Genomic DNA, 26,588 nt, shown 5'->3' on the forward strand with positions numbered 1-26,588 from the left:
TTCTCATTGACAACATTCAAGAAATCAGACGCTAAATAGATAAAACATGAACTATTAAATGTTACACACATTCTGAATGATTGGGAGAGATTTTTCCTATTTCAGCATTTAGTCCACCGTTGCGTTTTACTCTTTCATAGCATGTCATCATTATTCCTTTCAATTAAAATGGAATATTTCAGAATGTATATTGATAACATCTTTCCCTGATTTTGATTATTAATTTCACATTTTAATGAATATGTAACATCAAATTGCAGAGCAACACTCAAAATCAACACAATTAATACCATCCCATTAGTATAAAGTCTATACAGTCAAGCTTAAAGAAATCATACACAGTAACATCAGAGCTTTTCAACTTGAGGCAATGAGAAATGGAGTGAGCTGATATTGCTTTCCGCTCTCATCGAGTGGTGATCTTATGCGTATTACCTTCATGTAAATCACACCTGCATTTTAAAGATGAAAGATTTGGAAATCTGTGAGGGGGGGGTCCTATAACATTTAGTGAATGCCTACACTGTTATGATGGATAATTGCGAGGATGCTTGCGAAGACTCACTTTCCAGCCTTAGAGCTGTTGGGAGAGACAATACAAATCCTTAAAGGGATAGTCCATCCAAATGACAAAAACATTCAGATTACTTTACCCTGTAAGAAGTCTATGGACAAGGCAATTGCATAGCATTTGGAAACCGTGGACAGGTAAACCAAACTAAAGCATGGATCGCTGTCTAATCCATAGACTGCTTACAGGAAAACCAATATTATATAATTTTGTAATTTGGGTGAACTATCCCTTTAATAGTTCATGGGCATGTTCTAACATACATTATACTTTGAATTGATCCTTCCCTTTAATGCAGTCCTGCAGTGACTATTCGGTAACAATGGATATCAATATGAATTTATACAGAGGTCAAGGAATGTTGTTCTTTTGTTATAAGAAGAGCGTTTTGCCACAGTCTTCCCCCTCCCCCAGCTCACAGTTCCCCCAGCATGCTTCTCCTCCCCCTCTCTCTAGTCCTGCAGAATCACCGTGGCGATCATTGTGCCATTGGCAGGGGCCTCTTGGAGGGCTTGACCTCCGTCCAGCACACTGGCTGATTAAAAAGGTGAGCTGCCCCTGGTCCACCCTCACTTTTTCTGTGCAAATTGTCATTTACCATGGGAGCAGTGGCATAAAGTACTTAAGTAAAAATACTTTAAAGTACTACTGAAGTAGTTTTTTGGGGTATCTGTACTTGACTTATTTTTGACAACTTTTACTTTTAATAATGTACTTTTTACTCCACACATTTTCCCTGACACCCAAAGGTACTTGTTACATTTTGAATGCTTAGCAGAACAGGAAAATATTGCAATTCACAGTCATCCCTACTGCCTCTGATCTGGCGGACTCAGTAAACACACATGCTTCATTTGTAAATGATGTCTGCGTGTTGGAATGTGGCCCTGTCTATCCATAATTTAAAAAAAATAAAAATGGTACCGTCTGGTTTGCTTAATATAAGGAATTTGAAATGTTTTACTTTTGATACTTAAGTACATTTTAACCAAATACTTTTAGATGTTTAATTAAAGAAGAGGTTAATGCTAGCCTGGTCTCAAATCTGTTCGTGCTTTATTGCCAACTCTCTTATGTAAAGGGAGCACCAAACGTGTGACAATAACCATAGAAGTTAGCAAGACAGCACAAAAAGATCTGGGACCAGGCTAGGTTAATGTTACTTTATGTTTAGCCTGAAAATAAGCAGTCATTGGATGGATAATATATCTGTTTCATAGAAATCACACTGCAGATGCAGAACAGAGCTTCTATTCTTCTGCAGGGGGAGTCGCCGGTTCTCCCTCTCTCTCTCTTTTAGTGATTGTCACATAGATGCCATTCTTGGGTCCGAGAGTGGTGTGAGACTTCAACTCCAGAGGTACCTGCAACATACATTTTTTATTTTTTATTTCTCCTTTATTTAACCAGGTAGGCTAGTTGAGAACAAGTTCTCATTCGCAACTGCGACCTGGCCAAGATAAAGCAAAGCAGTTTGACACATACAACAACACAGAGTTACACATGGAATAAACAAACGTACAATCAATAATACATTAGAAAAATCTATATACAGCATGTGCAAATGAGGTAGGATAAGGGAGGTAAGGCAATAAATAGGCCATGTAGGCGAAGTAATTACAATATAGCAATTAAACACAGGAATGGTAGGATGTGCAGAAGATGAATGTGCAAGTAGAGATACTGGGGTGCAAAGGAGCAAGATAAATAAATAAATAAATACAGCATGGGGATGAGGTAGATTGGATGGGCTGTTTACAGATGGGCTATGTACAGGTGCAGTGATCTGTGAGCTGCTCTGACAGCTGGTGCTTAAAGCTAGTGAGGGAGGTAAGAGTCTCCAGCTTCAGAGATTTTTACAGTTCGTTCCAGTCATAAATGTAGAAGAGCAACATGTTAAAGAGCTAGGATACAGCATAGACTGGGTTGTATACATGTGGCTCTGTATTTTCAATCTTATTATGTATGACCTTTACAAATGTAGGTTGGGGTAAGTCCCAAAATAAGAAATATGGGCCCGTATTCACAAAGCGTATCAGTATGAATGGTGATCTAGGATCAGTTTTGCTTTTTAGATCATAGATCAATATGCTTATATGGACAGGGGTGACTTGATCCTAGATCAGCACTCCTACTCTAAGACACTTTAGAGAATATGGACTCAAGAGGTTTAACCCACCTTGGTGTCTGTGCAGGCCACAATGTTGAACTTCCTGAAGACATGCACCAGGGCCATCTTGATCTCCAGCTGGGCCAGCCTCATGCCGACACAGCTGCGGGGCCCTGCCCCAAACGGCAGATACACAAATGGGTGTCTGCTGGCCTTGGTCTCCACTGTGAATCTGAATGGCAGAGTAGAGGCCACCGTGGTCAGTATGGAATACACTCTGATACTATACTTCTGTGTTGTATTATCACGTGTCAATGTTGTCACTCCATGTTGTACAGAATATCAACAGTAGGACATAATGTGAGGCAGTGACAGTGTACTGTAGCTGTGCTGTGTAACAATGTAGCTGTGCTGGGACTTCTCTATGGTAGACCGATAGAAATGGAACATAATTACTGAGCTACAGTAGACTGGCTGCCGCTTACCTCTCAGGGATGAACTTCTCTGGCTCGGGCCAGTACTCTGGATCATAGTGCAGATAGCCTGCAGGGATCTCCAGTGTGGCTCCCTTGGGTAGGAACTGTCCATTCACCATGCAGTCCTCGTCAACGTCACGGGCAAACCTGAAACAAAATGGTTGCTCAGTTTCCACAATGCACATAATGAAATGATGAACTATGGAAACATGGGGGACATCTATTTAATTTAACCTTTATTTAACTAGGCAAGTCAGATAAGAACAAATTCTTATTTACAATGATGGCCTACCCTGGCCAAACCCTAACCCGGATGACTCTGGGCCGATTGTGCGCCGCCCTATGGGACTCCCAATCACGGCCGGTTGTGATACCGAATCAAACCAGGGTCTGTAGTGACACCTCTAGCACTGAGATGCAGTGTCTCAGACCGCTGTGCCACTTGGAAGCCAAAACATGGCCATATACAGTACATAAGAGAGTTGTCTCATTCTAATGTCAATATTATCAATACTATAAGGCTCTTACCTGAAACCAGGCGGGTAGAGGCGCAGAGCTTCTGATATGACCATGTCAAGATATTTCAGCTCCTGGACGTTGGTGTAATCTGGTGAATCCTACAACAGAGAAAATAACACAATCCTGCATTCCTATACTATCGAGTCAATACTGAAAGCACATTTTACACCCCAAAAAAATCAAGAAAAGGAGCAAAGTGTAATTCATACTGATGCCAGCAGAGAGCAGCAAAACATGTTATTCAAAACTATGCTATGGCTATGAGTTTATTTGGAGAGCATGGCTGAGAATTTAAGAGTTTGGTGTTTGTTACTGCACCAAACAAACTACAAAGATTAACTATATCCTAGATGAATGTATGGATGTTGAGAGTGACTGAGTCGACATTAACACTGTTAAACAATAACTACGCTGAACAAACACCCCGCTGTCCCTAAAACACTGCTGATGTGCTCAATGTGTGTGTGCATGCTTGTACATGTGTGCCCGTGTGTGTGTGGTTTGGTGGTTAGAGGGCCAGTCACTGCCATGTGTGTGTGTCTGGGGACAATTCCAGAGCCTGTAAAGACGGGGCTCCATTGTCTGGCCTTCCTGTCACTTCTCATTGGCCGCCACACAGTTCCCCAGGGGAATGACATGTCCCTAATGAGCGCTAAGAGCTAACACTGCTCTCTGCTCCACTGATAAAGCCTAGCCGCCGCTAGCTGCCAGACCTGTTGTGTAAGAGAGCGCTTTTCAATGTGTCTGTAGCCTAGTACCACAACACTCTCCGCCAGACTGTGGATGAAATATGTAGCATGCAGCGACAGTGTTATTTCTGCCTGTAGTGCCGGTGTACCTAATGATTATTCATGCTTGGTTTACTGCCAGGCCAGGGGAGAGGGAGCGTCTGTGGAGTTGAGAGTTAGTTGGAGCATTTGTATTCCAACGCCATGATTTCCTAATTATGCAGATTCAATGACAATCACTTATCCAAATCCTGCGGGGCAGTTTCACAAAGCTGATTCAACAAGTTAATCGGGAACACATTGGCCCCAGTGTGTGTCTGTGTGTGTGTGTCTGTCCGTCTGTGGGCGTGTGCATCAAACACCCTGGTTCTGCACCACGGGGTGTGACAGGGCACAATGTTGTGAGGTACATCAGATCTCAGTGTTTAGTATGTCTCAGCCCTTTAGTCATCAAATTAAGCCCATTGTTTATTCCAACGGCACACAGAGACCTAGAAAAAACCACTCCCTTTCACTGAGGGATGCCACAGCAACGTCTTCATCAAGATTTGGAAATGTACTACATTTAGTGTACACTGTAGAAAAACGTTTTGCAACAGAAAACAAAGTGTTTCTTATTGGTCAAGTTCATCTTGTCCCTCCCTGTATTCTGCCATTTGCTACCTAATGAATGTGGGTTATAATACACAGGAAAGCTTCTGATGAGCTGTATTCTATAACAGAGGAATAGGATTGACTGACCTGACCAACCTGACATTACAGCGATCACAGTTATAAATTCCCACCTCCCAGTCACAGTGTGAGGTCAGACAGTAATAACCGAGGGTGCTGGAGTGGCTAATGGATGGAGGGACTGGGTGGAGAGGAGCCCGCTCTGTCTGTCACCTGTCCTGGGGGCCACCAGAGGGCACATGGGGCCTGGAGTGTGTGGTGAGGCTCCCCACCTTTAGATATCCTCCTAAGACCCCCTTAAGCACCTGAGTTGGTTTGATGTCCGCTTGGCTGCATCTGCATGTGGTACAAGTGAAGCAGCGTCATGATAAGACTATGTCGGCGAGCATCTAGACCGCCATTGCCCTCTGTTTTGTGGGCGAAGGTGCAATCACTAGAGAACAAACTGGCGAGCTCCGTCCGAGACTATGCTATCAACGGGACTTAAAGAACTATAATATCCTATGTTTCTCGGGAGTCGTAGCTGAACAAGGATATGGATAATATACATTTCGCTGGCTTTTCCATGCATCGTCAAGATCAGAAGGCAGCCTCGGGTAAGATAAGAGGTGGAGGGGTGTGTCTTTGTTAACAACAGCTGGCGCATGATCTCTAATGTTAAGGAAGTCTCAAGTTTGGCTCACCTGAGTTAGAATACCTCAAGATAAGCTGCATACCATACTAGCTGTCTATTTACCACCACAAAACGATGCTGGCACTAAGACAACACTCAACAAGCTGTATAGGGCATAGGCAAGATGCAGTAGATGGTATAGAGTACAGTATATACATATGAGATGAGTAATGTAGGGTATGTAAACATTATATAAAGTGGCATTGTTTAAAGTGGCTAGTGATACATTTATTACATCCATTTTTCCATTATTAAAGTAGCTAGAGTTGAGTCAGTATGTTGGCTGTCACGACTTCAGCCAAAGTTGGTCCCTCTTCTTGTTCGGGCGGTGGTCGAAGGCGCCGACCTTCTAGCCATCGCTGATCCTCTTTTCATTTTCCTTTGGTTTTGTCTTGTCTTGTATCACACCTGGTTCCAATCCCATTCATTACATGTTCTGTATTAACCCTCTGTTCCCCCTCATTGTCCTTGTTGGTGATTGTTTGTTTGTAATCATTGTGCAAGTTATGTTCTGGTGTGCGACGGGTTTTGTACCCACTGGTATTATTTTGTATATTTTGGTTTTGAGCGTTTATTAAACTACTCCGTTTTATACCAAGTTCGATCTCCTGCGCCTGACTTCCCTGCCACCAGCACGCACCCTTACATTGGCAGCAGCCACTCAATGTTAGTGATGGCCGTTTAACAGTCTGATGGCCGTGAGATAGAAGCTGTTTTTCAGTCTCTCGGTTCCCGCTTTGATGCACCCGCTTTGATGACCTCGCCTACCACTGTAGTGTCGTCTGCAAACTTGATGATTGAGTTGGAGGCGTGCGTGGCCACGCAGTCATGGGTGAACAGGGAGTACAGGAGAGGGCTGAGAACGCACCCTTGTGGAGACCCAGTGTTCAGGATCAGTGGGGTGGAGATGTTATCTACCCTCACCACCTGGGGGCGGCCGTCAAGAAGTCCAGGACCCAGTTGCACAGAAGGGGGTCGAGACCCAGGGTCTCGAGCTTAATGGCGAGTTTGGAGGGTACTATGGTGTTAAATGCTGAGCTGTAGTCGATGAACAGCATTCTTACATAGGTATTCCTCTTGTCCAAATGGGTTAGCGTGGTGTGATTGCATCGTCTGTGGACCTGTTGGGGCGGTAAGCAAATTGGAGTGGGTCTAGGGTGTCAGTTAGGGTGGAGGTGATATGGTCCTTGACTAGTCTCTCAAAGCACTTCATGATGACGGAAGTGAGTGATACAGGGCGGTAGTCATTTAGCTCAGTTACCTTAGCTTTCTTGGAAACAGGAACAATGGTGGCCCTCTTGAAGCATGTGGGAACAGCAGGCTGGGATAGGGATTGATTGAATATGTCCGTAAACACACCAGCCAGCTGGTCTGCGCATGCTCTGAGGACGCGGCTGGGGATGCCATCTGGGCCTGCTGCCTTGCAAGGGTTAACACGTTTAAATGTTTTACTCACGTTGGCTGCAGTGAAGGAGAGCCCGCAGGTTTTGGTAGCGGGCCGTGTCAGTGGCACTGTATTGTCCTCAAAGTGAGCAAAGAAGTTGTTTAGTTTGTCTGGGAGCAAGGCATGGTGGTCCGCGACGGGGCTGGTTTTTATTTTGTAGTCCGTGATTGACTGTAGACCCTGAAGATATACCTCTTGTGTCTGAGCCATTGAATTACGACTCTACTTTGTCTCTATACTGACGGTTAGCTTGTTTGATTGCCTTGCAGAGGGAATAGCTACACTGTTTGTATGTTTTAACTTCTCCAGGGCCAGTGGGACGATTTCGTCCCACCTACGTAACAGCCAGTGAAATCCCGTGGCGCGTTATTCAAATACCTTAGAAATGCTATTACTTCAATTTCTCAAACATATGACTATTTTACAGCATTTTAAAGACAAGACTCTCCTTTATCTAACCACACTGTCTGATTTCAAAAAGTCTTTACAGCGAAAGCAAAACATTAGATTATGTCAGCAGAGTACCCAGCCAGAAATAATCAGACACCCATTTTTCAAGCTAGCATATAATGTCACAAAAACCCAGAAGACAGCTAAATGCAGCACTAACCTTTGATGATCTTCATCAGATGACAACCCTTGGACATTATGTTATACAATACATGCATGTTTTGTTCAATCAAGTTCATATTTATATAAAAAACCAGCTTTTTACATTAGCATGTGACGTTCAGAACTAGCAAACTTCCGGTGAATTTACAAAAAATGTACTAAATTACTCACGATAAACGTTCACAAAAAGCATAACAATTATTTTAAGAATTATAGATACAGAACTCCTCTATGCACTCGATATGTCCGATTTTAAAATAGCTTTTCGGTGAAAGCACATTTTGCAATATTCTAAGTAGATAGCCCGGCATCACAGGGCTAGCTATTTAGACACCCAGCAAGTTTAGCCTTCACCAAACTCCGATTTACTATTAGAAAAGTTTGATTACCTTTGGTGTTCTTCGTCAGAATGCACTCCCAGGACTTCTACTTCAATAACAAATGTTGGTTTGGTCCCAAATAATCCATAGTTATATCCAAACAGCGGCGTTTTGTTCGTGCGTTCAAGACACTATCCGAAAGGGTAAAGAAGGGTGACGAGCACGGCGCATTTCGTGACAAAAAAATTCTAAATATTCCATTACCGTACTTCGAAGCATGTCAACCGCTGTTTAAAATCAATTTTTATGCCATTTTTCTCGTAAAAAAAGCGATAATATTCCGACCGGGAATCTGCGTTTAGGTAAAAAGACGAAAGAAAATAAAGCACGGGGTCGACTCGTGCATGCGCCTAAGCCCATTGTCCTCTGATCGGCCACTTGCCAAAAGCGATAATGTGTTTCAGCCTGGGGCTGCCTCGATATCATTCAGCTTTTTCCCGGGCTCTGAGACCCTATGGGAGCTGTAGGAAGTGTCACGTTACAGCAAAGATCCTCAGTCTTCAATAAACAGAGACAAGAAGAACAAGATCTTGTCAGAGAGGGCACTTCCTGTAAGGAATCTTCTCAGGTTTTTGCCTGCCATATGAGTTCTGTTATACTCACAGTTTTTCAAACAGTTTTAGAAACTTTAGGGTGTTTTCTATCCAAAGCCAATAATTATATGCATATTCTAGTTACTGGGCAGGAGTAGTAACCAGATTAAATCGGGTACGTTTTTTATCCGGCCGTGTCAATACTGCCCCCTACCCCCAACAGGTTAATAGATGCTGTGGGTACAACATCACCGATGCACTTGCTAATAAACTCGCTCACCGAATCAGCGTATTTATCAATGTTGTTGTTCGACGCTATGGAGAAACATATCCCAGTCCACGTGATCGAAGCAATCTTGAAGTGTGGAATCCGATTGGTCGGACCAGCGTTGAACAGACCTGAGCACGGTTGCTTCCTGTTTTAGTTTCTGTCTATAGGCTGAGAGCAACAAAATGGAGTCGTGGTCAGCTTTTCCAAAAGGAGGGCGGGGGAGGGCCTTATATGCGTCGTGGAAGTTAGAATAACAATGATCCAGGGTTTTGCCAGCCCGGGTCGCGCAATCGTTATGCTGATCAAATTTAGGGAGCCTTGTTTTCAGATTAGCCTTGTTAAAATCCAATAAATGCAGCCTCAGGATATGTGGTTTCCAGTTTACATAGAGTCAAATGAAGTTCGTTCAGGGCCGTCGATGCGTCTGCTTGGGGGGGAATATACACGACTGTGATTATGATTGAAGAGAATTCTCTTGGTAGATAATGCGGTCGGCATTTGATTGTGAGGAATTCTAAGTCAGGTGAACAAAAGGACTTGAGTTCCTGTATGTTAGGATCCCACCACATCTCGATAATGATAAGGCATACACTCCCGTCCTTCTTCTTACCAGAGAGATGCTTGTTTCTGTCGGCGCGATGCGTGAAGAAACCAGGTGGCTGGACCGACTCTGATTGCACGTCTCGAGTGAGGCATGTTTCCGTGAAACAAAGAACGTAACAGTCTCTGATGTCTCTCTGGAAGGCAACCCTTGCTCGGATTTCGTCTACCTTGTTGTCAAGAGACTGGACATTGGCGAGTAGTATGCTCGGGAGCGGTGCGCAATGTGCCTGTCTACGGATCCTGACCAGAAGACCGCTCTGTCTGCCCCTTCTGCTGCGCCGTTGTTTTGGGTTGCCGGCTGGGATCCGATCCATTGTCCTGGGTGGTGGGCCAAACAGAGGATCCACTTCGGGGAAAGTCACATTCCTGGTCATAATGTTGGTGAGTTGACATTGCTCTTATATCCAATAGTTTATCTACTTCCCCAGAGTCAGATGGACTTGTGGATACCATTTTTAAGTCAGTATAAAGGAAGTTAGAGGTTGTTTTGCGAGCCAATGCTAACTAGCGTTAGCACAATGACTGGAAGCCTATGTGTATCTGTTAGCGTGCTAGCAGATACCCATAGACTTCCAGTAATTGCGCTAACATTAGTTAGCAATTGCGCTAGTGCTAGTTAGCAACTTCCTTCAAACTGCTCGCAGAGAAATAAAAATGGTATCCACAAGTTCGTCCGACTCTGGGGGCTCATTGCCAATATCCCAAAGTATCCCTTTAAGGCAGGGTTTCCCAAACTGGCCCCCACTGGGTGCACGTTTTGGTTTTTGCCCTAGCACTACACAGATTATTCAAATAACCAACTCATCAAGCTTTGATTATTTGAATCAGCTGTGTAGTGCCAGGGCAAAAACCAAAACGGGCCCCATGACTGAGTTTGGGAAACCTGCTTTAAGCTACTTTGCGATCTGCTAGTTCCATTTAGAATTGGTTAGCTTATAACCCCCCTAAACATAGACAGGTTCCACACTGAAAATATGCAAAAACATTAGTTTGATAAAGACAAAGAGCGTATTTTCATCAGAATTATTAAGCATATTCCTACTCACCAAACAGATGTTGTGGCTGTAATTCATCCCCATGCAGTGTTCAATGTGGAATTGTTCATCCATTTAGAAAATTATAAAGAACAGGCAGAATAAACTAAATCCAATGTCTGTATATTGATTTTGGTTTGATTTTGGCCAAATTGAGCCCCGTTTCAAATTATCACTCTTTGAAAATATCTGTTCTGGGCACGAGATGCGCATCACTTCACACTGCTAAAATGTTTTATTTGGAAAAAAATTCTGTATAAAATAGGTGTGTCTTGACTGTGATAAGGACTCAGGAAATAAGAGCGCCTTGTCTGCTAAATTAATAAAACAAGGCTATGCCATTGCACAGCCATAGACTTCTACAAGCGCCACTGCTGAGGTTACTGCCTTTTTAGAGATTGTGTTCCACAATGTAATATAACCCGTTGATATTACGGTTTCAATAAATTAATCTTAAATGGAATTTGATTTTTATTGACTGAATATGCACTGAACAAAAATATAAATGGAACATGTCAAGTGTTGGTCCCATGCTTCAAGAGCTGAAATAAAAGATCCCAGAAATTGTCCATATGCACAAAAAGCTTATTTCTGTTGTACACAAATTTGTTTACATCCCTGTTAGTGAGCATTTCTCCCTTGCCAAGATAATTCATCCACCTGACCGGTGTGGCATATCAAGAAGCTGATTAAACAGCATGATCATTACACAGGTGCACCTTGTGCTGGGGACAATAAAAGGCAACTCTAAAATGTGCAGTTTTGTCAAACAACACAATCACACAGATGTCTCAATTTTTCAGGGATCGTGCAATTGGCATGCTGACTGCAGGAATGTACACCAAAGCTGTTGCCAGAGAATTGAATGTTAATTTCTCTACCATAAGCCGCTTCAACATCATTTTAGAGAATTTGTCAGTACGTCCAACTGGCCTCACAACCCCAGGCCACGTGTAACCACACCAGCCTAGGACTTCCACATCCGGCTTTTTCACGGGATCATCTGAGACCAGCCACCCAGACAGCTGATAAGTTTGTGGGTTTGCACAACCAAAGGATTTCTGCACTAACTGGTTCAAGGAGTGGGACACTAATCTGAATGCTTATAATAAATCCCGCTATGACCTCCGACTAGCCATCAAACAGGCAAAGCATCAATACAGGACTAAGATCGAATCATACTACGTCGGCTCTGACACTCGTTGGATGTGGCAGGGTTTGCAAACTATCACAGATTACAAAGGGAAACCCAGCAGCGGGCTGCCCATTGACGTGAGCCTACCAAACGTGCTCAATGCCTTCTATGCTCGCTTCGAGACAAGCAACACTGAACCATGCATGAGAGCACCAGCAGTTCTGAACGATTCACTATGTGTGCAATAGGTGTTTAACAGGATAAAAAGAAACGGAATAGAGCTAAGCACAGGCAAAATCCAAGAGGAAAATTTGGTTCAGTCTGCTTTCCACCAGACACTGGGAGACAAATGTACCTTTCAGCAGGACAATAACTTAAAACACAAGGCCAAATATACACTGGAGTTGTTTACCAAGATAACGTTGAATGTTCCTGGGTGGCCTAGTTACAGTTTTGACTTAAATTGGCTTGAAAATCTATGACAAGACTTGAAAATGGCCATCTAGCAATGATCAACAACCAACTTGACAAAGCTTGAAGAATTCTTAAGAACAATGTGCAAATATTGTACAATCCAGGTGTGCAAAGCCCTTAGAGACTTACCCAGTAAGACTCTCAGCTGTAAGCCCTGCCAAATGTGATTCTAACATGTATTGATTGACTCAGGGGTGTGAATACTTATGTACGTAAATTAGATATCTGTATTTAATTTTCAATACAGTTGCAGAAAAAATCTAAAAACATGTTTTTACTTTGTCATTATGGAGTATCGTGTGTAGATGAGTGAGGGGGAAAAAAACTATTTAATCCATTTTGAATTCAGGCTGTAACACAACAAAATGTGGAATAAGTCAAGGGGTATGAATACTTTCTGAAGGCACACCTCAAATACCTCATACCCCTGCACATTGACTCGGTACTGGTACCCCGTGTATTTAGCGACGTTATCGTTACTCATTGTGTGTTACAATTCTGAGAAAAATATAGAAAATAATAACACAAAAAATGTTACTATTTTCTATATTTTTCTCAGAATTGTTGGGAGTTGCCCGTAAGTAAGCATTTCACTGTTAGCCTACAGTTTCCTGATGTTTATGAAGCATGTGACAAATAAAATTAGATTTCATACATTGTAGGGTGCCCAGCCACTCTGCCCAGAATGGGTGAAACACACTTTGGGGATGACATTCATGACTCGTTTCAGGAAACTGTTGCACATCAGGAGAGGCATTTCAATGTAAAGAAATGCAGACTGGAACATGTGAAATTTCATGTGCTTTAATAACAAACTTGTATTCCATCTGTAAATATAAATAGTTGTTAAATTACGAGCCTAGTTGGTTACTAATTTTACCACTTTTAGTCTTTAAATCTTTGGTTGTTTACTAAACTATTCAGTAGGGTCTTTCTCTAACGTATCATTAACAGTATTTCCAAAAAGTTGGATTTTGTAACCTAATACATCTGATAATAAGCACCAAGCTCTGTTGAAGGAGCGGTGCAGCCTTTTGGCCAGAACGTTTGAGGATTTTAAATGTTGTGGTCGTCCTTTTCCAAGTTGTTTCTGCGAGTCACTAAAGCTAAATTAGCATGACACGAGCTGAATTAAATGTGAAAGGCTTTGAAACAAAAAGCTTGCAGTGCTCTTGACATTTCACAGAGATATGCTTGTTTTTGTGAGAAGTCTTCAAAAAGAACATGAACTTCGCATTAATATGGACAGTGTATATGAAAATACTATATGTCATGTCTCAAGATGGATATCTATCTCACCTCCTATATTGTTTTATGTCCTCCGGATTTGAGAAGAGAGATGACGAGTTCAATGGTAAGCCTGTCAGGTAGCCTTAATTCTCACAGCATCCAGCACAGCTGACGCAATGCTATTTTCCAGATTTTTTTACCACTTCTTTTCTAAGCCTCCATCGATTTAGTCGCTCTAATTTTGACTATCCTACAAGGGTAAAAACCACAACATTTTGAACGGATAATAATAGAGACATGATGTTTGGACCTTTTGGTTTTCTTAGATGATTATCTACCCAAGTAACTGGTCAAAAGATGTGTTTTTGAAAACAATGGCAGCACACTTCCAATGATAGGTCCAGCAAAAAATGTACTTTGAGACCCTTTCCAGTCAACCTGTGCTTACTTCAGAACCTTTCAGACCCATATTTTGAGGCCCTCCCCATGCAAGGGCCGGCTCTTCCTGTAGGACACCGATCAGTGTTCTAAAGGGCAGAGCAGCAGTTGGGGCCCCAAGGTCGTGATAGGAGGGAGGCGAAGGTCGTCATAAAGCCTGCTGTTTCATCCCCTATCATCTACAGCAGGGGTCTGCTACAGACGGCAACTTGTGTCCTGCAAGTGATTCTCTCTTGCCACCCCCAAAGCTTTTTGTAAAAAATAATATATAAAAAAATACTGTAAAATCAGCAGGAATTAAGCAAAAAATGTCTTATTCACAAAATCTGTCCCAATTATTCCCACAAATAAAAAAAGAGATGTGATCGTGTCTCAATGTATGAAATGATTGTATTTGATAATAACAATCAAATATAACCTCAATTTGCAGTGTACAAATTTAATACAATTATGTTCCGGCCCCCCCAACCATTCGCTCCGACAAAAATCGTCCCGCGGCTGAATTGAATTGCCTACCCCTGATCTACAGTTACTGACAGGTCTCCTGATGCTGATGTAGACCTATCTGAGACCTGATGCTATCTAGCTTATGTGTAGCTAAAGGCACACATTTTCACAAAAACATGGATTCAAATGTAGATTAAAAAAAGCTGTTCTTGGCACCATACGGCAGGTGACAAATCCTGGTGTTAAAGACGTCAAACTAATGCAGCCCAACGGAAAGAGAGATTTGGCAGATATGCTTGATAAAAAATTATCCCCATTTGGCATATCAGTCTAAAGAGGGATATCAGTCTAACTCTTGACTCTGCAGGTCTTGAGATCCCACCATTTAGATAAAACAAGTCAGTTAAACATCTATGATCCATGCATCTATGACACTCACACACCTAGCAGTATCCACTAAAACACGGATGAAGTCATGATGACCTGTTGGGGAGGTACTCCCCAAAACCAGCCTTCAACATCTGAGTATTTCGTGCAGAGCACTTCAAAAACAGAACAAGTGGTGGTACATGAGTAAGGATCAAATTTATTGCATTTCACAGAATTTCTAAATGTATTGAAGTCTAAAAGTCCCGCTGTGTTCAAAGCATCAAAGGAATCCCCCTGAAAACACAGAGAAACCTTATAACTTCACCAGACACATTTTAAAGCCTCTCATTGCCTAATATCCACCTTTACTCTTCTGTAAAATTAGATAAATTTTTGCACAGTCTGAAATGAACAGCAAGCTTGGCTTGAAGCTCAATCTCTCAGTACAATCAGTAGTGAGACAAAATTATTTGGCCTCTAGAGTGCCTGTGTGTGCTTATTTCTATTTCTCTGCCCTTCTTCATTACAGGTCCTATTTGGAGTAGAAAAACAAGTAATTACTGTGTTGAATATGGGAGCTGAAACCTTCCCTTCTATGTCAGTTTGCCTCAGTGTCTTTGGCTTTCATTTCCTGTGGCCTACTACCACACAGTGTGGCTGCGGCTGAAATGGCAGCCCATTCCCTACTTTTGACCAGGGATTTATGGGCTCTGGTCAAAAGCAGTGCACTATATGGGGAATAGGGTGCCATTTGAGATGAAACTTCTGTGTCTGGCCATCTCTGTGCTGCTGCTGCCCAGTCATTTCAGTTTATTTACATTCTATTGCCCCCATTTGAATGCCCGGGCCCCAAGAGTCCCTTAGAAGTAGGTGCTTTGGAAACAGACACACACACACGGCCTCCTTTTCTCCACCGCATCCGGCGGGGTTGCCATGGTAATGGTCACTTATGGTTATTGATAGGGATAGAGGCGTATATGTTCAAACAAGAGATGTGGCTTTAGGGGATTGTTAATACACAAATGCAATGACTGTCGGTTTGCATTGTCTTCAAATAGCTGGGAACAAAGAGAGAGAGAGTGGGGGAGGGAAGATCTGTGCTCTCTGCAAACAAAAGCAAACAGTAGATAATCTCTCTGTGATAAAACTATTAAACTCAGCAAAAAAAGAAACATCCCTTTTTCAGGACCCTGTCTTTCAAAGATAATTCGTAAAAATTCTAATAACTTCACAGATCTTCATTGTAAAGGGTTTAAACACTGTTTCCCATGCTTGTTCAATGAAACATAAACAATTAATGAACATGCACCTGTGGAAAGGTCGTTAAGACACAAACAGCTTACAGACGGTAGGCAATTAAGGTCACAGTTATGAAAACTTAGGACACTAAAGAGGCCTTTCTACTGACTCTGAAAGACACCAAAAGAAAGATGCCCAGGGTCCCTGCTCATCTGCGTGAATGTGCGTTAGGCATGCTGCAAGGAGGCATGGGGACTGCAGATGTGTCCAGGGCAATAAATTGCAATGTCCGTACTGTGAGACGCCTAAGACGGCGCTACAGGGAGACAGAACGGGCAGCTGATCGTCCTCGCAGTGGCAGACCACGTATAACAACACCTGCACAGGATCGGTACATCCGAACATCACACCTGCGGGACAGGTACAGGATGGCAACAACAACTGCCTGAGTTACACCAGGAACGCACAATCCCTCCATCAGTGCTCAGACTGTCCGCAATAGGCTGAGAGAGGCTGGACTGAGGGCTTGTATGCCTGTTGTAAGGCAGGTCCTCACTTGGAGGTGGAGGGTCCGTCATGGTCTGGGGCGGTGTGTCACAGCATCATCGGACTGAGCTTGTTGTCATTGCAGGCCATCTCAACGCTGTGCGTAACAGGGAAGACATCCTCCTCCCTCATGTGGTACCCTTCCTGCAGGCTCATCCTGACATGACCCTCCTGCATGACAATGCCACCAGCCATACTGCTCGTTCTGTGCATGATTTCCTGCAAGACAGGAATGTCAGTGTTCTGCCATTGCCAGTGAAGAGCCCGGATCTCAATCCCATTGAGCATGTCTGGGACCTGTTGGATCGGAGGGTGAGGGCTAGGGCCATTCCCCCCAGAAATGTCCAGGAACTTGCAGGTGCCTTGGTGGAAGAGTGGGGTAACATCTCTCAGCAAGAACTGGCAAATCTGGTGCAGTCCATGAGGAGGTGATGCACTGCAGTACTTAATGCAGCTGGTTTCCACACCAGATACTGACTGTTACTTTTGATTTTGACCCCCCCCCCCCTTGTTCAGGGACACATTATTCAATTTATGTTAGTCACATGTCTGTGGAACTAGTTTAGTTTATGTCTCAATTGTTGAATCTTATGTTCATACAAATATATACACATGTTAAGTTTGCTGAAAATAAACACAGTTGACAGTGAGGACGGTTCTTTTTTTGATGAGTTTATATCACAACTGGCTAATTATAATCTTCTCCATCAATCTACAAACCAATAATTATGTGAAAGATATGACCTCGATGTAAAAAATAATACAAAGCTAAGTGCAACAATGAGAGTATGAGACAATGAAAGGAAACAAAACACTTCAGCCAGCCTTTTGATTTTACTTGGGGTAGTCGTGGCATTGGCCAAATTGTTAATTGGTTTGACTAATTGCAGAATGGAAATGTTGGAAGGAAATGTTTTGTGTTCTTATCACCTGGAGAGAGGTCAGGGCAGAGAGCAGAGAGAGAGAAAGAGAGAAACATTCATTAGCTCGTCAACACAGGTTGGTTGGCGGTTCAGGTTAGCTGCCCAGCACCCTTAAACCAACCTCTTGGCAGACAGACCCAACGCCTGAATGCAAAACTATGAAGCTAATGATTTGAATGACAATGAACAAAAAACAAAACCACCTGGCTGGCATACAAATAACACTTCCCATTTTCATATCAGCTCACACAGCAACACACAGTGATGGGTTATAACACAGTGAGGGGTATCAGTCCCTGAAGCACAGTGGAAATGGAGAGGAGAGCCTGTCTGGGGTAGGAGGAAGTAGGAACCGAGGCAAACTGAGTTTAGGTTAAGCCAGAGAGAGGGAGGGAAAAGGGGGAGCCCCTTTTCTGCCCAAAATCTGTCCACGTTAAGCAGATTCCACCTGGCTACCCCTACCCCGATCAACAGCCCTCCACCCCCCACAGCAACTCACCCAAGCCTCCCCCACTTCTCCTTCTCCCAAATCCAAATAGCTGATGTTCTGAAAGACCTGGAAAATCTGGACCCATAGAAATCAGCCGGGCTAGACAATATGGATATCTCTTTCTAAAATTATCTGCCGAAATTGTTGCAACCCCTATTACTAGTCTGTTCAACCTCTCTTCGTATCGTCTGAGATTCCCATAGATTGGAAGGCTGCCGCGGTCAACCCCCTCTTCAACGGGGGAGACACTCTAGACCCAAACTGCTAAAGACTATCTATTCTACCCTGCCTTTCTAAGGTCTTCGAAAGCCAAGTTAACAAACAGATTACCGACCATTTCGAATCCCACCGTACCTTCTCCGCTATGCAATCTGGTTTCAGAGCTGGTCATGGGTGCACCTCAGCCACGCTCAAGATCCTAAACGATATCATAACCACCATCGATAAGACACATTACTGTGCAGCCGTATTCATCGACCTGGCTAAGGCTTTCGACTCTGTCAATCACAACATTCTCATTGGCAGACTCAACAGCCTTGGTTTCTCAAATGATTGCCTCGCCTGGTTCACCAACTACTTCTCTGATAGAGTTCAGTGTGTCAAATCGGAGGGCCTGTTGTCCGGACCTCTGGCAGTCTCAATGGGGGTGCCACAGGGTTCAATTCACGGGACAACTCTCTTCTCTGTATACATCAATGATGTCGCTCTTGCTGCTGGTGATTCTCTGATTCACCTCTACGCAGACGACACCAATCTGTATACCTCTGGCCCTTCTTTGGACACTGTGTTAACTAACCTCCAGACGAGTTCAATGCCATACAACGATCCTTCCGTGGCCTCCAACTGCTCTTAAATGCAAGTCCAACTAAATGCATGCTCTTCAACCGATCGCTGCCTGCACCTGCCCGCCCGTCCAGCATCACTACTCTGGACGGTTCTGACTTAGAATATGTGGACAACTACAAATACCTAGGTGTCTGGTTAGACTGTAACCTCTCCTTCCAGACTCACATTAAGCATCTCTAATCCAAAATGAAATCTAGAATCGGCTTCCTATTTCGCAACAAAGCATCCTTCGCTCATGCTGCCAAACATACCGTCGTAAAACTGACCATCCTACCGATCCTCGACTTCGGCGATGTCATTTACAAAATAGCCTCCAACACTCTACTCAACAAATTGGATGCAGTCTATCACAGTGCCATCCGTTTTGTCACCAAAGCCCCATATACTACCCACCACTGCGACCTGTACGCTCTCATTGGCTGGCCCTCACTTCATACTCGTCGCCAAACCCACTGGCTCCAGGTCATCTACAAGTCTCTGCTAGGTAAACCTTGTCTCCGCTCACTGGTCACCTTAGCAGCATCCATAGCACGCGCTCCAGCAGGTATATCTCACTGGTCACCCCCAAAGCCAATTCTTCCTTTGGCTGGCTCTCCTTCCAGTTCTCTGCTGCCAATGACTGGAACGAACTGCAAAAATCTCTGAAGCTGGAGACTCTTACCTCCCTCACTAGCTTTAAGCACCAGCTGTCAGAGCAGCTCACAGATCACTGCACCTGTACATAGCTCATCTGTAAATAGCCCATCCAATCTACCTCATCCCCATACTGTATTTATTTATTTATTTATTTATCTTGCTCCTTTGCACCCCAGTATCTCTACTTGCACATTCATCTTCTGCACATTCTACCATTCCAGTGTTTAACTGCTATGTTGTAATTACTTTGCCACCATGGCCTATTTATAGCCCTACCTCCCGTATCCTACCTCATTTGCACATACTGTATATAGATTTTTCTGCTGTATTATTGATTGTATGTTTGTTTATTCCATGTGTAACTCTGTGTTGTATGTGTCGAACTGCTTTGCTTTATCTTGGCCAGGTCGCAGTTGTAAATGAGAACTTGTTCTCAACTAGCCTACCTGGTTAAATAAAGGTGAAATAAAAAAAATAAAGCAGATGAGGTGTTTTTATATTGGGGCAATGAAAGACTGTCAAATTTAGTCAAGATAAGCATGAATTGCTATTTTGATACATGAGGCTTATTTGATCTAACAGAAGTTTCATAATGCTTAAGTTATTACAAGTGTACTGATATAAGTGTGATGCATGTGACATCTCGGCAAATGAGAAGAAAAACATTTATGTAGGAGTTGTCCCTGTTGAAATTCAAAATGGTTTATGCATATTCATGAGGCTAGCATAGCATCTCACTCTCCACTGAACACAGGCTGTTGATGTCAACACCCCTCATCGAATATGTATCCACTAATCCAAAGAGAGAAATATACAGGAGCTTGACAGCCTGCCATTCTGCTCTTTTGAAAACTAATCCCATTGTTAGAGTGGAGACATATAGTGCCTTCAGAAAGTATTCCCACTCCTTGACTTTTCCACATTTTACAGCCTGAATTTAAAATGGATTAAATTGGCCATTACTAGGCTACTAACAATACCCCATAATGTCAAAGTGTAATTATGTTGTTAGAAATGTTTACATATTTGTTAAAAATGAAAAGCTGAAATGTCTTCAGTAAATACAGTACCAGTCAAAAGTTTGGACACACCTACTCATTCAATGTTTTTTCTTTATTTTTTACTATTTCCTACATTGTAGAATAATAGTGAAGACATCAAAACTATGAAATAACACATATGGAATCATGTAGTAACCAAAAAAGTGTTGAACAAATCAAAATATATTTTATATTTGAGATTCTTCAAAGTAGCCACCCTTTGCCTTGATGACAGCTTTGCACACTCTTGGCATTCTCTCAACCAGCTTCATGAGGTAGTCACCTGTTAATTTGTGGAATTTCCTTCCTTCTTAATGCGTTTGAGCCAATCAGTTGTGTTGTGACAAGGTAGGGGTGGTATACAGAAGATAGCCCTATTTGGTTAAAGACCAAATCCATAGTATGGCAAGAACAGCAAAGAGAAATGACAATCCATCATTACTTTAAGACATGGTCAGTCAATGCAGAAAATTTCAAGAACTTTGAAAGTTTCTTCAAGAGCAGTCGCAAAAACCATCAAGCGCAATGATAAAACTGGCTCTCATGAGCACCGCCACAGGAAAGGAAGTTCATTAGAGTTACCAGACTCATAAATTGCAGCCAAAATAAATGCTTCACAGAGTTCAAGTAACAGACACATCTCAACATCAACTTTTTAGAGGAGACGTGAATCAGGCCTTCATTTATTTATATTTTTATTTTATTTAACCTTTTGCCTCCTGCGGGGATGGGGGCTGGGATTAAAAATAAATTACTTAAAAATATAGGATAAATCACACATCACGACAAGTGAGACAACACTACATAAAGAGAGACCTAAGATGACAACATAGCATGGTAGCAACACAACATGGCAGCAGCACAACATGGTAGCAGCACACAACAGGGTTTAAACATTGTTGGGCACAGACAACAACACAAAGGTAGAGAACAATACATCACGCAAAGCAGCCACAACTGTCAGTAAGTGTCCATGATTGAGTCTTTGAATGAAGAGATTGAGGTAACTGTCCAGTTTGAGTGTTTGTTGCAGCTTGTTCCAGTCGCCAGCTGCAGCGAACTGAAAAGACGAGCGATCCAGGGATGTGTGTGCTTTGGGGACCTTTAACAGAATGTGACTTGCAGAACGGGTGTTGTATGTGGAGGATGAGGGCTACAGTAGATATCTCAATAATAAGCAACAACGAGTGGGTCTTGCAACAGGTATTCAGAGATGACCAGTTTACAGAAGAGTATAGAGTGCAGTGATGTGTCCTATAAGGAGCATTGATGGCAAATCTGATGGCCGAATGGTAAAAAACATCTAGCCGCTCGAGAGCACCCTTACCTGCCGATCTATAAATTACGTCTCCCATAATCTAGCATGGGTAGGATGGTCATCTGAATCAGTGTTAGTTTGGCAGCTTGGGTGAAAGAGGAGTGATTACGATAGAGGAAACCAAGTCAAGATTGAACTTTAGCCTGCAGCTTTGATATGTGCTGAGAGAAGGACAGTGTACTGTATAGCCATACTCCGAAGTACTTGTATGAGGTGACTACCTCAAGCTCTAAACCCTCAGAGGTAGTAATCACACCTGTGGGGAGAGGGGCATTCTTCTTACCAAACCACATGACCTTTGTTTTGGAGGTGTTCAGAACAAGGTTAACCTGTTAGGGCTAGGGGGCAGTATTGACACGGCTGGATAAAAAAACATACCCAATTTAATCTGGTTACCACTCCTACCCAGTAACTAGAATATGCATATACTTATTACATATGGATAGAAAACACCCTAAATTTTCTAAAACTGTTTGAATGGTGTCTGTGAGTATAACAGAACTCATTTGGCAGGCAAAACCCTGAGACATTTTCTGACAGGAAGTGGATACCTGATGTGTTGTATTACCTTTAAACCTATCCCATTGAAAAACACAGGGGCTGAGGAATATTTTGGCACTTCCTATTGCTTCCACTAGATGTCACCAGCCTTTACAAAGTGTTTTGAGTCTTCTGGAGGGAGATCTGACCGAACAAGAGCCATGGAACGATGATGGCCCATTAGACACCTGGCGCGCGAGTTCATGTTGGGTACCCTCGTTCCAATACGTTATAAAAGAGTATGCATTCGTCCACCTTGAATATTGTTCATGTTCTGGTTAAAAAAGGCCCTAATGATTTATGCTATACAACGTTTGACATGTTTGAACGAACGTAAATATATTTTTTCCCCTCGTTCATGACGAGAAGTCCGGCTGGCTTAGATCATGTGCTAACAAGACGGAGATTTTTGGACATAAATGATGAGCTTTTTTGAACAAAACTACATTCGTTATGGACCTGTGATACCTGGAAGTGACATCTGATGAAGAGAATCAAAGGTAATGGATTATTTACCTATTATTTTCGATTTTAGATCTCCCCAACATGACGTCTAGTCTGTATCGCGAAGCGTATTTTTCTGGGCGCAGTGCTCAGATTATTGCAAAGTGTGATTTCCCAGTAAGGTTATTTTTAAATCTGGCAAGTTGATTGCGTTCAAGAGATGTAAATCTATAATTCTTTAAATAACAATATAATATTTTACCAATGTTTTCTAATTTTAATTATTTAATTTGTGACGCTGACTTGACTGCCGGTTATTGGAGGGAAACGATTTCCTCAACATCAATGCCATAGTAAAACGCTGTTTTTGGATATAAATATGAACTTGATAGAACTAAAAATGCATGCATTGTCTAACATAATGTCCTAGGAGTGTCATCTGATGGAGATTGTAAAAGGTTAGTGCATCATTTTAGCTGGTTTTATGGTTTTGGTGACCCTGTCTTTGAATTGACAAAACATTACACACAACTCTTGTAAATGTACTGTCCTAACAAACTCTAAATTTATGCTTTCGCCGTAAAACCTTTTTGAAATCGTAAAACGTGGTTAGATTAAGGAGATGTTTATCTTTCAAAGGGTGTAAAATAGTTGTATGTTTGAAAAATTTGAATTTTGACATTTATTTGGATTCAAATTTGCCGCTCTTGAAATGCACCTGCTGTTGATGGAGTGCACCACGGGTGGCACGCTAGCGTCCCACCTAGCCCATAGAGGTTAAGGGCAGAGAAAGCTTGTTGGACTAAGAAAGCTTTGTTGTAGAGTGTTATACACAAAATCCGGGGAGGGGCCAGTTGAGTATAAGACTGTATCATCTGCATATAAATGGATGAGAGAGTTTTGTACTGCCTGAGCTATGTTGCTGATGTAAATTGAGAAGAGCATGGGGCCTAGGATCGAGCCTTGGGGTACACCCTTGGTGACAGGCAGTGGCTGAGACAACAGATGCTCTGACTTTATACACTGCACTTTTTGAGGTAGTTAGCAAACCAGCCCAAAGACCCCTCAGAGACACCAATACTGCTTAGTCAGCCCACAAGAGTGGAATGGTCTACCGTATCAAAAGCTTTGGCCAAGTCAATAACAGTAGCAGCACAACATTGCTTAGAATCAAGGGCAATGGTGACATCATTGAGGACCTTTAAGGTTGCAGTGATACATCCATAACCTGAGCGGAAACCAGACTGCATACCAGAGAGAATAACATAGACATTAAGAAAGCCAGTCAGTTGATTATTGACAAGTTTTTCCAACACTTGATAAACAGGGCAAAATAGAAATTGGCCTATAACAGTTAGGATCAGCTTGATCTCCCCTTTAAATACATGACTAACTGTGGCTGCCTTCCAAGCAATGAGAACCTCTCAGAGAGGAGAGACAGGTTAAAAAGGTCAGAGATAGGCTTGATGATTATAGGGGCAGCAACCTTAACCTCTTTGGGATAGGGGGCGGTATTTTGACGTCCGGATGAATAGCGTGCCCAAAGTAAACTGCCTGCTACTCAGGCCCAGAAGCTAGGATATGCATAGATAGATTATAGATTTGGATAGAAAACACTCTAAAGTTTCTAAAACTGTTAAAATAATGTCTGTGAGTATAACAACTGAAATGGTAGGCGAAACCCCGAGGACAAACCATCAACAACCATTTATTTTTAGCAAACCACTGATTTCAATGGCTGGCACTTTTATAATAGGGCAAAATCGTCCCCGATTGCAGTTCCTAGGGCTTCCACTAGCTGTCAACAATCTTTAGAAAGAGTTTCAGGCTGGTTTTTGGAAAAATGAGGGAGAAGTTGTAGTTTTTCTTAGTGGCACCCATTTTGGCTGTAGTGTTTCCAAACGCATGGCCGAGAGAGCACGTTCTTTTTGTTTATCTCTGGTAAAGACAATAACGATTCTCTGTCTGAAATTGTATTGTTTATTTGCGTATTAGGGTACCTAAGGTTTGATTATAAACGTTGATTGACTTGTTTGGATAAGTTTATTGGTAACGTTTGGGATTCATTTTGAAGGAGGGAAACCGAGTGGATTTTTGATTGAAGCGCACCAGCTAAACTGAGTTTTTATGGATATAAAGGACTTTATTGAACAAAAGGACCATTTGTAATGTAACTGGGACCTTTTGGAGTGCCAACAGAAGAAGATCTTCAAAGGTAAGGCATATATTATATCGCTATTTCTGACTTTCGTGTCACAATTCCCTGGTTGAAAATGATTTGTTATGCATTTGTGTGCTAGGCGCTGTCCTCAGATAATCGCATGGTTTGCTTTCGCCGTAAAGCCTTTTTGAAATCTGACACGGCGGCTGGATTAACAACAAGTTAAGCTTTATTTTGATGTATTGCACTTGTGATTTCATGAAAGTTAAATATTTATAGTAATTTAATTTGAATTTCGCGCTCTGCAATTTCACCGGATGTTAGCAGATGGGACGCTAGCGTCCCAATGATCCGCAAGAAGTTAAAGAAGAAAGGGTTTTTGGGGTCAAGTTTAAGGAGCTCCTTTAGCACCTTGGACTCAGTGACCGCCTGCAGGGAGAAACTTTGTAGCGGGATAGGGGAAAAGTGGGAGGAGCATCGGGGCTAGTCGCATTAGAAGTGGTGGGAGATTAAGAAATGTTGGATGAGCAAGGAGGCATGCCTGAGTCAAATAGGAATCCTGACTTAATGAAGTGGTGATTAAAGAGCTCAGCCATATGCTTCTTGTCAGTAACAACCACATCATCAACTTTAAAGGACATGGGAAGCTGTGAGGAGGAGGGTTTATTCTCCTGGTCTTTAACTGTTTTCCAAAACTTCTTGGGGTTAGACCCACAGAGAGAGAACTGCTCCTTAAAGTAACTAACTTTGGCCTTACGGATAGCCTAAGTGCACTTATTTCTCATTTGCTTGAACGAGAGCCAGTCAGGCTGAGTATGCATGTGCCGAGCCTTTCGCCTAATGCAATTCTTGAGGTGGAGTAACTCTGCAAGATCACGGTCGAACCAGGGGTTGAACCTATTTTTAATTCTCATTTTCTTTATGGGGGTGTGTTTGTTAAGAATATCACTGAAGATATCAAAAATGAAGGTCCAAGCTTCTTCAACAGAGGGTATCAAGCTGATTCTATACCAATTTACAGAGGCCAGGTCCTGAAGGAAGGCTTGCTCATTAAAGTTTTTTAGCAAGCATCTATGACATATCAGGATAGGACGTTTCACGGAGCAGCCAGTACGAATACAGGCTGTAAAACAGTGGCATTACAGGTCATTACAGAAAACACCAGACTGGTACCGATCAGGATTATTTGGGAGGATAACATCGAGGAGAGTAGCCTTTTCTGGGTGTTTGGAGTCATACCTTGTGGGATTGGTAATAATCTGAGAAAGATTTGGGGAGTCCCATTGCTTTAGGTCTAGGTCACCTAGCAGTTTAGGTCACCTAGCAGGACAAATTCAGACTTAGTGTAAGGGGCCAGGAGAGTGCTTAGTGCAGGTAGGGTACAGGCCGGTGCTGATGGAGAACGATAACACCCCGCAACAATCAACGAAGAGCTATTCGAAAGTTTATGCTTAAAACCAGCAAATCAAATTGTTTGGGGACAGACTTTGGGGAGACAACCGAGGACTGAAGGTGGTCGAATTGCTGCAAAGAAACCACTACTAAAGGACACCAATAAGAAGAAGAGACTTGCTTGGGCCAACAAACACGAGCAATGGACATTAGACCGGTGTAAATCTGTCCTTTGGTCTGATTAGTCCAAATTTTTGATTTTTGGTTCTAACCACAGTGTCTTTGTGAGACGCA

The 26,588-nt window shown here is 42.6% G+C and overlaps 1 protein-coding gene across 3 annotated transcripts in view; it reads right to left on the reverse strand.

The window, feature by feature from the left end:
* Positions 1 to 1,000: 1,000 nt before the first annotated feature.
* The window catches only part of LOC106561393 (thromboxane-A synthase), a 131,779-nt gene continuing 106,191 nt past the window's right edge, over positions 1,001 to 26,588 (reverse strand). For all 3 annotated transcript variants that reach the window (XM_014125329.3, XM_014125330.3, XM_082957318.1), the window contains 4 exons: positions 3,686 to 3,774; positions 3,167 to 3,304; positions 2,751 to 2,913; positions 1,001 to 1,935 (listed from right to left, as the gene is read on the reverse strand). In XM_014125329.3, the coding sequence (XP_013980804.2) occupies positions 1,822 to 1,935; positions 2,751 to 2,913; positions 3,167 to 3,304; positions 3,686 to 3,774 (504 nt within the window). In that variant the 3' untranslated portion in view covers positions 1,001 to 1,821. The remainder of the gene's footprint in view (positions 1,936 to 2,750; positions 2,914 to 3,166; positions 3,305 to 3,685; positions 3,775 to 26,588) is intronic.

The sequence above is a fragment of the Salmo salar genome, chromosome 10 (assembly GCF_965601325.2).
Source record: "Salmo salar chromosome 10, fSalSal1, whole genome shotgun sequence".
Classification (NCBI taxonomy): domain Eukaryota; kingdom Metazoa; phylum Chordata; class Actinopteri; order Salmoniformes; family Salmonidae; genus Salmo; species Salmo salar.